The sequence below is a fragment of the Salvelinus alpinus genome, chromosome 18 (genome assembly GCF_045679555.1).
Source record: "Salvelinus alpinus chromosome 18, SLU_Salpinus.1, whole genome shotgun sequence".
NCBI classification, from domain to species: Eukaryota; Metazoa; Chordata; class Actinopteri; order Salmoniformes; family Salmonidae; genus Salvelinus; species Salvelinus alpinus.
This window is the reverse complement of record NC_092103.1, coordinates 7,022,659-7,034,807: the sequence shown is the minus strand read 5'-3', so window position 1 is coordinate 7,034,807 and position 12,149 is coordinate 7,022,659. Positions and strand designations below refer to the sequence as shown.

General features: G+C 44.8%; 1 protein-coding gene across 1 annotated transcript in view; it reads left to right on the top strand.

Moving 5' to 3' along the window:
* LOC139543622 (protein FAM163B-like) overlaps positions 1–11,301 on the top strand; it is a 48,758-nt gene extending 37,457 nt beyond the window's left edge. Inside the window, exons 2-3 of the mRNA XM_071349888.1 lie at positions 8,620–8,735; positions 10,306–11,301. Of these exons, the coding sequence (XP_071205989.1) occupies positions 8,643–8,735; positions 10,306–10,707 (495 nt within the window). The 5' untranslated portion in view covers positions 8,620–8,642 and the 3' untranslated portion in view covers positions 10,708–11,301. The remainder of the gene's footprint in view (positions 1–8,619; positions 8,736–10,305) is intronic.
* The last annotated feature ends 848 nt before the right edge of the window (positions 11,302–12,149 follow it).

The window sequence follows — 12,149 nt, the reverse complement described above, 5'->3', positions numbered from 1 at the left end:
GCTGTTCCCACATGCTTCAAGATGGCCACCATTGTTCCTGTTCCCAGGAAAGCTAAGGTAACTGAGCTAAACGACTACCGCCCCGTAGCACTCACTTCCGTCATCATGAAGTGCTTTGAGAGACTTGTCAAGGACCATATCACCTCCACCCTACCTGACACCCTAGACCCACTCCAATTTGCTTACCGCCCCAATAGGTCCACAGACGACGCAATCGCAACCACACTGCACACTGCCCTAACCCATCTGGACAAGAGGAATACCTATGTGAGAATGCTGTTCATCGACTACAGCTCAGCATTTAACACCATAGTACCCTCCAAACTCGTCATCAAGCTCGAGACCCTGGGTCTGTGCAACTGGGTACTGGACTTCCTGACAGGCCGCCCCCAGGTGGTGGGGGTAGGTAACAACATCTCCACCCCGCTGATCCTCAACACTGGGGCCCCACAAGGGTGCGTTCTGAGCCCTCTCCTGTACTCCCTGTTCACCCACGACTGCGTAGCCATGCACGCCTCCAACTCAATCATCAACTTTGCAGACGACACTACAGTGGTAGGCTTGATTACCAACAACGACGAGACGGCCTTCAGGGAGGAGGTGAGGGCCCTCGGAGTGTGGTGTCAGGAAAATAACCTCACACTCAACGTCAACAAAACAAAGGAGATGATCGTGGACTTCAGGAAACAGCAGAGGGAGCACCCCCCTATCCACATCGACGGGACAGTAGTGGAGAGGGTAGAAGGTTTTAAGTTCCTCGGCGTACACATCACGGACAAACTGAAGTGGTCCACCCACACAGACAGCATGGTGAAGAAGGCGCAGCAGCGCCTCTCCAACCTCAGGAGGCTGAAGAAATTCGGCTTGTCACCAAAATTACTCACAAACTTTTACAGATGCACAATCGAGAGCATCCTGTCAGGCTGTATCACCACCTGGTACGGCAACTGCTCCGCCCACAACCGTTAGGCTCTCCAGAGGGTAGTGAGGTCTGCACAACGCATCACCGGGGGCAAACTACCTGCCCTCCAGGACACCTACACCACCCGATATCACAGGAAGGCCATAAAGATCATCAAGGACAACAACCATCCGAGCCACTGCCTGTTCACATCCAGAAGGCGAGGTCAGTACAGGTGCATCAAAGCATGGACCAAGAGACTGAAAAACAGCTTCTATCTCAAGGCCATCAGACTGTTAAACAGCCACCACTAACAGCCACCATGTAAAAAATGTATCACTAGCCACTTAATATAATGTTTACATACCTTACATTACTCATCTCATATGTATATACTGTACTCGATACCATCTACTGCATCTTGCCTATGCCGTTCTGTACAATCACTCATTCATATATCTTTATGTACATATTCCTCATCCCTTTACACTTGTTTGTATAAGGTTGCTGTTGTGAAATTGTTAGGTTAGATTACTCGTTGGTTATTACTGCATTGTCGAAACTAGAAGCACAAGCATTTCGCTACACTCGCATTAACATCTGCTAACCATGTGTATGTGACAAATAAAATTTGATTTGATTTGATCATTGCTTCAGGGCCTGAGCTACAGGCAGTTAGATTTGGGTATGTCATTGTAGGCGAAAATTGAAAAAAAGGGATGGATCCTTAAGAAGATCCTTAACTTCTCACGAGTCACCAACCCTGATCCGGTAGCACCCCCCCCCCCCCCCCTACAAGTAACTTGTAGCATCTAAATATCATTAAATCACAAGTCCAAGACACCAGATGAAAGATACAGGTCTTGTGAATAAAGCCACCATTTCAGATTTTTAAAATGTTTTACAGGGAAGACACAATATGTAAATCTATTAGCTAACCACGTTAGCAAAGGACACAATTTTTTTACTCCCAATAGTTTTTTCCTGCGTCAGTAGCTATCACTAATTCGACTAAATAAAAATATATATAGCCACTAACCAAGAAACAACTTCATAAGATGACAGTCTGATAACATATTTATGGTATAGCATAGTTTTTTTTTTGAAAAATGTGCATTTTTCAGGTATAAATCACAGTTCTACATTGCAGCTGCAATCTGAAATAGTGCTGACCCAGCCAGAACAATTACAGAGACCAACGTCATATAACGAATTACTCATCTTAAAACATTTCAGAAAAATACACAGCGTACAGATATTGAAAGCCCAACATCTGGTGAATCCAAACAATATTTCAGATTTATTAAATGTTTTATAACGAAAACAAAATGTAGCGCTAAATTAGCATAGCTATACCAGGCAGATTCGGCTAGGCGCCCACGGCCAGTTCACATGCACAACAGATATGATATAACATCGTAAATTGGGTCTTACTATGGCTGATCTTTCATCAGAATGTTGATCAAAGTGTCCTTTGTCAAGATGAGTCGTTGGTTCCGTTCAGAATTGTTCCTTTCCCACTCCATTTAGCACAGGTACTGGTCGAGTGGCACGGATCTCTCAAACGTAAATAAAATCAGACAACGGAACACCACAAAACTCCCGAAAAAATTCAAATAATCTGATTAAACTATATTGAAAAAACATACATTACGATGATCTCGTCACATGTATCAAACAAACTTCGAGACGGAGATAGTTTTCATCCATAATGGCCGCACAACAGAAGACAATCGCAGCTATAAGTCGCACGATTTAGAGAACCGGAAGTTGTCGGTCACGCCAAAGAATTAGCTCTCATTTCACGTCAGTCCCAGATAAACAAGATATTTTTCCTCTGATGTCCTCTTGACACCCAGAGGAAGGCCAATGAGGTGTGTTTCGGGTCATAGGGGGCACGACCATATATAGGCAGAGAGTTGAAGCTGGCATACACATCTTGCTTTTTTCTTCTTGGTCATGGAAAGTGCTGTCAATTTTTTTTTTTTTTTTTTTTTTTCACCTTTATTTAACCAGGTAGGCTAGTTGAGAACAAGTTCTCATTTGCAACTGCGACCTGGCCAAGATAAAGCATAGCAGTGTGAACAGACAACACAGAGTTACACATGGAGTAAACAATAAACAAGTCAATAACATGGTAGAAAAAAAAAGAGAATCTATATACAATGTGTGCAAAAGGCATGAGGTAGGCAATAAATCGAATAATTACAATTTAGCAGATTAACACTGGAGTGATAAATCATCAGATGATCATGTGCAAGAAGAGATACTGGTGTGCAAAAGAGCAGAAAAGTAAATAAATAAAAGCAGTATGGGGGGTGAGGTAGGTAAATTGGGTGGGTAGTTTACAGATGGACTATGTACAGCTGCAGCGATCGGTTAGCTGCTCGGATAGCAGATTTTTAAAGTTGTTGAGGGAGATAAAAGTCTCCAACTTCAGAGATTTTTGCAATTCGTTCCAGTCGCAGGCAGCAGAGAACTGGAAGGAAAGGCGTCCAAATGAGGTTTTGGCTTTAGGGATGATCAGTGAGATACACCTGCTGGAGCGCGTGCTGCGGGTGGGTGTAGCCATCGTGACCAGTGAACTGAGATAAGGCGGCACTTTACCTAGCATAGCCTTGTAGATGACCTGGAGCCAGTGGGTCTGACGACGAACATGTAGCGAGGGCCAGCCGACTAGGGCATACAGGTCGCAGTGGTGGGTCGTATAAGGTGCTTTAGTAACAAAACGAATGGCACTGTGATAAACTGCATCCAGTTTGCTGAGTAGAGTATTGGAAGCTATTTTGTAGATGACATCGCCGAAGTCGAGGATCGGTAGGATAGTCAGTTTTACTAGGGTAAGTTTGGCGGCGTGAGTGAAGGAGGCTTTGTTGCGGAATAGAAAGCCGATTCTTGATTTGATTTTGGATTGGAGATGTTTGATATGAGTCTGGAAGGAGAGTTTGCAGTCTAGCCAGACACCTAGGTACTTATAGATGTCCACATATTCTAGGTCGGAGCCGTCCAGGGTGGTGATGCTAGTCGGGCGTGCGGGTGCAGGCAGCGAACGGTTGAAAAGCATGCATTTGGTTTTACTAGCGTTTAAGAGCAGTTGGAGGCCACGGAAGGAGTGTTGTATGGCATCTGAAGCTCGTTTGGAGGTTAGCATAGCACAGTGTCCAAGGAAGGGCCGGAAGCTATATAGAATGGTGTCGTCTGCGTAGAGGTGGATCAGGGAATCACCCGCAGCAAGAGCAACATCATTGATGTATACAGAGAAAAGAGTCGGCCCGAGAATTGAACCCTGTGGTACCCCCATAGAGACTGCCAGAGGACCGGACAACATGCCCTCCGATTTGACACACTGAACTCTGTCTGCAAAGTAGTTGGTGAACCAGGCAAGGCAGTCATTAGAAAAACCGAGGCTACTGAGTCTGCCGATTAAGAATATGGTGATTGACAGAGTCGAAAGCCGAAAATGACTTCTGTATCACTCAGAGACAAAATTGAAACGGTTTTAGAAACTAGAGATTGTTTTCTTTCCAATGGTATTATTTATATGCATATAGTAAGAGCAATAATTGAATAAGAGGCAGTTTAATCTGTAGAGCAAATTATGCTAATGGGAAAATAGCACCCCCTGTATTCTCAAGAAGTTAAAGTACTTTACTTCCTCTTTCAAATTATCATTCAGGGAATCATGAGTGACTCAATCATTTGTAACAAGTTTCAGTGAAAAGTTATTGGTAGCATTTCTATGTTGAAGATTGAAAAAATATATATCCTAATTTTTCGCCATATTCCATCCAGTTAGCTTTATTTTTATAATATATTACACTGGATCTTTCTTGAATAAGTTCCTCCATTTATTTTTGTTTTTCCTCTAACTTACTCTGAGCCTCTATGGTACAGTTTTTATTGCTATCTATCTGTACTTTTAGTCCTTCAATTTTCTTTGTTAATATGGACTCTTTGACCTAAATTGCTTTTGTTTTATAGATGAGTACTGAATGAGTACTAAAGGCACATTTAAAAGTGTCCCATACAAAACGTGATCTGCTGTACTTGTGTTATGTAGGAAAAAGGCAGTTATAAATTCTTCTGTCCTAGTTAAAAACAAGTTATCATCCAGTAGGCTTCGATTAAATTTCCAATACCCTCGCCCACGTGGAAATTCTGTAAGAGTAATATATATGCCAAATATGTGATGGTCCGACCGCATTCTGTCCCCTCTCATCACTTTTTTAAACTTTTGGTGCCAGAGAGAATGACATAAGAAAGTAATCAAGACGAGTAGCTTGATTGATCCTCTGCCATGTATATCTCACTAGGTCAGGGTATTTAAGCCTGCATATATCCACTAATTCCAATATATCCATGACATTCATGATTTCCTTGAGTGCCTGAGGGTGATAGTTTGTAGTGTGATTTAAAACCGTAAAATCTCCCAGTCACTTGTGTTAGCTTATTACAGTATTATAGACACTATGTCCTCGGATTTCCTATGATTGTCCACGTAGAAGAACCCCCTCAAATTCTAACGACTCTTGTGTAGCTTGTGAGCATCATAGAGCAAAAGATGTTACACATCGTGAGAGTCTCAGCTTCCATATATCGCTTTTAATAGTTTGTAGTCAAACCATTCAGACTCAACAGACATTTTTGTAAAAAGACCCGGCCCCGGGCCCCTTTGGGATCCGCCCTTGTCTCACAAATGCCGCTCTAGCTCAGCCCCCGTTAATCAGACAGACTAATGGATACAGAAGAAATAGATGAATCCAATGGTACAAGAAGTCTGCAGCCCAAACACACAATGTTTAAAAGGGGTTAGAAGTTGTTAACACTACCCTATCCTTTCTGTATGAGACTTTTATTCTGTTGTCTTTTAAATTCTCCTTTCTGTTTCTTTCCAATTCTTAGCACAGATCTATTGATTTCATTTGAGGACTTGACCTGTAAATTAGATTTGTCAAATTACAGTCCATCCGGTAGGTATGTGCTGTTTGTAGACAGCTTGCTAGATTGACTTTATCAGATCCGTCGGGCCAAACAAGGTAAAGGGCCTTTGGCAAAGACAGGTTCTTGCTCTCTCTCGTTGGACCTCAGACACACTGTTCTTGCTCTCTCTCGTTGGACAGGAGAAGAGGTTACGTTGGTTGGAAAGTCAGTGAGTGCAGTCTCAGACTGGTGTGTCAGTCAGTGCTAAGGTTGGTTGGTTAAGTTGTTACTTTAGCTGTTACCTCAGTTGTTATGATGTGATAGCTGGACTACCACCGTTGCCATTATAAACTCAGCAAAAAAATAAACGGCCCTTTTTCAGGACCCTGTCTTTCAAAGATAATTCGTAAAAATCCAAAGAACTTCACAGATCTTCATTGTAAAGGGTTTAAACACTGTTTCCCATGCTTGTTTAATGAACCATAAACAATTAATGAACATGCACCTGTGGAACGGTCGTTAAGACACTAACAGCTTACAGACGGTAGGCAATTAAGGTCACAGTTATGAAAACTTAGGACACTAAAGAGGCCTTTCTACGGACTCTGAAAAACACCAAAAGAAAAATGCCCAGGGTCCCTGCTCATCTGCGTGAACGTGCCTTAGGAATGCTGCAAGGAGGCACGGGGACTGCAGATGTGGCCAGGGCAATAAATTGCAATGTCTGTACTGTGAGACGCCTAAGACGGCGCTACAGGGAGATATGACGGACAGCTGATCGTCCTCGCAGTGGCAGACCACGTGTAACAACACCTGCACAGGATCGGTACATCCGAACATCACACCTGCGGGACAGGTACAGGATGGCAACAACAACTGCCCGAGTTACACCAGGAACGCACAATCCCTCCATCAGTGCTCAGACTGTCCGCAATAGGCTGAGAGAGGCTGTACTGAGGGCTTGTAGGCCTGTTGTAAGGCAGGTCCTCACCAGACATCACCGGCAACAATGTCGCCTATGGGCACAAACCCACCGTCGCTGGACCAGTCAGGACTGCCAAAAAGTGCTCTTCACTGACAAGTCGCGGTTTTGTCTCACCAGGGGTGATGGTAAGATTCGCGTGTATCGTTGAAGGGATGAGTGTTACACCGAGGCCTGTACTCTGGAGCGGGATCGATTTGGAGGTGGAGGGTCCGTCATGGTCTGGGGCGGTGTGTCACAGCATGATCGGACTGAGCTTGTTGTCATTGCAGGCAATCTCAACCCTGTGCGTTACAGGTAAGACATCCTCCTCCCTCATGTGGTACCCGTCCTGCAGGCTCATCCTGACATGACCCTCCAGCATGACAATGCCACCAGCCGTACTGCTCGTTCTGTGCATGATTTCCTGCAAGACAGGAATATCAGTGTTCTGCCATGGCCAGCGACGAGCCCGGATCTCAATCCCATTGAGCATGTCTGGGACCTGTTGGATCGGAGGGTGAGGGCTAGGGCCAATCCCCCCAGAAATGTCCAGGAACTTTGCCGGTGCCTTGGTGGAAGAGTGGGGTAACATCCCACAGCAAGAACTGGCAAATCTGGTGCTATCCATGAGGAGGAGATGCACTGCAGTACTTAATGCATCTGGTGGCCACACCAGATACTGACTGTTACTTTTGATTTTGACCCCCCCGAGCTGAGTTTAGAATCTTCTGAATGGCCCGGCCAAAGGTCACTGCCAAAGAGGCTCTCAGTTTTGGTTAAAATACTTGTCAGCGCTTTCTGTTTTCATTTGTCTCTGTATTGACCTCTATGTAAGGTTCAGTGTTCAGGGGTCATCCATCCCTGACTGCCCAGTGGACCCTGACTTAGTCCTCGTCACACTCATATAATATATTACGTCATAGAGGTTGCGACCTTTCTCCCACACAGCTCCCTCTCATCCTCTCTGTTAAGAACACAGAGATGCTGCTCCATCTCTTCATCCATCTATCCTCAAACCTCTCTCTCTTGCATTCTCTCGCTCTCCATCCCTCAGTTCCATCTGGCTCTCCATCTCCATCAAACCTCTACCTCTTTCTCTCCATCTCTTTTCCCCGGGCGCCAAAGACGTGGATGTCGATTATGGCAGCCCCCCGCACCTCTCTGATTCAGAGGGGTTGGGTTAAATGCGGAAGACTCATTTCAGTTGAATGCATTCAGTTGTACAACTGACTAGGTATCCCCCTTTCCCTTTCCTATCTCTTTTATGAACCGGTCGCTCTACTCTCATCTCTGCATCTCTCTCCTCAGAACCTTTCCACCCATCCTCTCCCTCTCCTTTTATTTTATCTTCCCATCTCTCCCTTTCCTCTCTATCACTCCTCTCAATCGCTCTACGCTCTGTCTTTCCACTTATACCTCTTTGCCCTCCGTCTCACTCTATTCATCTCCCTTCCATCTCCCCATCTCTCCCTCCCTCCCTTTCATCCTTCTCTCTATCTGTCCCTCCACGACTCATTCTCCTGTTTCTTTATCTCCTCTATCTGTGTTTCAAGCAGTGAGACAAAGTCTAGATTATGTATAGGAAGGATAATTCAATGAGCGTTACTGGGGATGACACAGAGTTAATCCACTTAATGAACACAATGCACTCTCTCTCTCTTGCTCTACCTCGCTATCTATCTCTTCACCCTTTCTTTCCCTCTATCTCTTTTTCCATTCTCTCTCTCTCTCTCTCTCTCTCTCTCTCTCTCTCTCTCTCTCTCTCTCTCTCTCTCTCTCTCTCTCTTCTCTCACTCAATTACCCCCCCCCTCTTTCATTCTTTCTTTTCTGTAGGCCGTTGATGGAGAGGATTTCGAATGACAGCCGGGACAGTGGTCATCACAGGCGGTATTTTAGCTACAGTTATCTTACTATGCATCATCGCAGTACTGTGTTACTGTAGGCTGCAGGTAAGCCCCTCCTACAACCCTCTGGTCCTCTCTTCATTGTGGTCAGGCCATGTACTGTCACTGAACTGTTACCGTCACAATAAGCATCAAGTCACTCCATACCTCTGATCGAGACCTCTGACTGGGTGCTTAATAATCTGCTTCAGTAAAACTGAAAGCCAAAAACAAAAAGGCATGGCACACCATGTAATTCAATCTAAATTGAAAAGCCTTTATTTAGTTTCCTTTAGCACTGACGCACTTCAGCAAACATGTCTTCATCAAGGCGTGCCCCTCTGGACTGTTCCCCTCTTCTCCGAGGTCAGACTATGCGGCACAGGGAGCTCCACGTCACAATCACCGCACGCTCCGTAAGCAGTTAGACATCACAACATCACAACATCACACACCCTTTGAATATTCAAGCTGCACATACTGACTTGGATATGTCCCGCCTCGCACAACTTGCTGGGTGACTGTTTCTCAGAGCATTCAGAACTCTCTCACTAGACTACATGTTTTGATGCAGAAAGGGTTCTTTGGTTCTGGAATATCTGATGTTTTGTGATCATCAAACCTTCAGTGTGCAGATAGAACTGGGTAGGGTAGAGCGGGGTAACTTGAGACAAGATGTACAATGTAGTGTACAAAGGCTGTGTGGAGAACTGGGTAGGGGAGAGTGGGGTAACTTGAGACAAGATGTACAATGTAGTGTACAAAGGCTGTGTGGAGAACTGAGTAGGGGAGAGTGGGGTAAATTTGGCCACTTTTTACATTATAAGGTATAAAGACTTAGTGTGTTTAACTGGGTAGGGGAGAGTGGGGTATGTTTGGAACCTTATTTACATTATAGTGTAAAACCTGGTAGGGGAGAGTGGGGGGTGTTGAGACATTTTTACAATGCATTACCATAAGACAGTAAGTGGGTCAGAAAGAGACGACATTTAATTAACGAACCATCCATTCCTATTCCATTCAGCTAAAAGATAGACATCCAGCTCCTTTTCTCAGAGTCATGTTAATGTAATTGTATAAATACTTGGTTAATCTCCCATCTCTCGCTCATGCATGCTTATGCTCTTTTCCAGACTCCCTCTCGGTGTAATGTTGCGTAACAGATCACTGTAATGTTTGGTAACAGATTACCAAACTGCAATGTGTGCCACATGAGACAGCTTCATAAAGGCAGCATAGATTTAAAACAGACCTGCCATCTCATTCAAGTACTGTAGCTGTCCATTTGAATGGATTGCTCTTTGTGTCATCTCCTGAATGTTCTGCTGTCACCTGCACTTTGAATACCAAGTATTGTTTCTCTTCATGTTGGTAATGGGCTTTCCAAAAGATACTTTTAAGTCTTAAAGTTTTTGACACTCTTGTTTGACCCAGGTTGGTCACAGATCAAATAGACCTAAGACTTTTTTTTATTCTTAGTGATAGACATGCTGTGATTGTTAATGTTCTTATCTCCTCAGTCTCCCCTCTTTCCCTCTCTCTGACCTTATTATTGCTGTACGAAGGAGAAGATTTCTTATTCTCAAGGATATGCAGTGAATATTGACGTTCCCCTCGTTTCTTGTCTCCCGGACAGTATTATTGCTGTAAGAAGGAGGAGTCTGAGTCGGAGGAGGAGGAGCCCGACTTCGCTGTGACGTCCCGCCTCCCACCTGTACACTCCAACCACAACATCGTGGCGGCGTCGGCCGCCGCCTCCAACCCCAACGGCCCCGCCCTCTTCACACCGCCGTTGGCGCGTAAACTGACGCGCTCGCAGACATTCTGCCCGTCGTGCACGCACCATGAGCTGCCCTTCTACCTGCAGCACCCGGACGGACTGCGGAACGGCGGCGACCGCATCAGCTACCGCAGTGTCCAGCAACACGACCTGGACCTGCCCTTAGAAATGCCCAGCTACCACAAACTCAACCTGACCCGGTCGGTCACTATGAAGGACATGTTCAACCGCAGCTGCAGCATCAGCACTGACGTTTAGTGGCATTAGCGCCACCCGGTGGCATTGAGGACTCATGGAAATGGATGGATAATACAATGGGGACAGACAGTGGGACTGTGATTCTCCCATGAACCTCGGTCTTACACTCAATTATAACCACACATTAACTGGCGAAAAGATAAATCTGCGAGTTTGTCCTCTCCTCATTCTGCTTGGTCTGTGGTACAGTAGGAGGTTGACCCTGAAATAGCATAGAGTTTCTACACTGTCTGGACTCATACTATTGGATTACCCTAAACCTAAACCACCTTCTGGTTGAAATCCACCAAATCAACTCTACCTTTAAATAACAAAAAAACAGACTTTGCGTAGTTGCTGCTAAAGAAACCAAGAAACCATGGTGATAAGGAGGAGGGTTATGGAGGCTACTCGCACTAGTGTGTCTCTCCGCCAATCTCCAGCCTGATCACCAGAAAGGGGCCGGAGCAGATCACATCCCAAGTTATGGATTATTCATCCATCGCATCATGGTTTGGAAAAGGAGGAAGAGGGGGGGAACAACATGTCAAAGACCGTCAAAATGTTGGAGATAAAAGGCTTGTGTTGGAAAGTAGGGGGTGGGGTCTGTTTTCTACACGCAGTTTTCTGGGGGGGGGGGGGGGGAGCCGTGTTGCTATGAGAGCATTAGAGACGTGCTGCTTCTCATGGAAGACCAACCAGTGGGGATGGCTTGATCTTTTCTTGTACACAAAGCAGGAGATTGGGATTCTGTTCTTAATCTCAATGTGGATTAAGTTAGGATGAGAGGTGTGTGTTTTACATACCAAGGAAGTGATATATGGAGATAATCCTAGCCAGCGCTGTACACAACACGTTATCCTACTTTTTTTAGACTCTAATTGGGTTGCAATAACATTAAAAGGACATTAAAGGGGGGGTGTTTAAGTTAAGTTATTTATTAATGTGATTTACCAAACAGAATGTGCCCAGGGTTGGCTTAACCCGTTGGGATAAACAAGCTAAGTGGGTTTTGAAAATAGTTGTCCTTTTTTAAAGTTTTACTTCAGTCGTTATCATTACTGAATATTGCGAAACAGCATCTATACTATTTATGTCTGATGAGTGCTGAGAAACCATACAGACGAGAAAAAAATCAGATATTTTATACACTTTACTATGTCATTTATGGTTATCTTGTTCACTGGAGTTTCAAATCGTGGTATTTTCACCGGATTCCTTGTGTTGTCTAAAACCTGAGACCCATAGGCTAATAAATCTAAACAACATTTTGTGGTTTATCTTCATTCGATTGGATTGGACTTGGTTTAGCTCCCTCTCCACTCGCCTTGTTGGACTAGGAGGATGAACTCTGCACTCGATTTAGAGGCCTGGGAGAGTATGATCGTTCTCTCTGAGCTCTGCGAGCAGGACTGAAGGAAGCGCCGTGCTCTGTGCGCAGTATAGTCAGGATGGGGATGGAG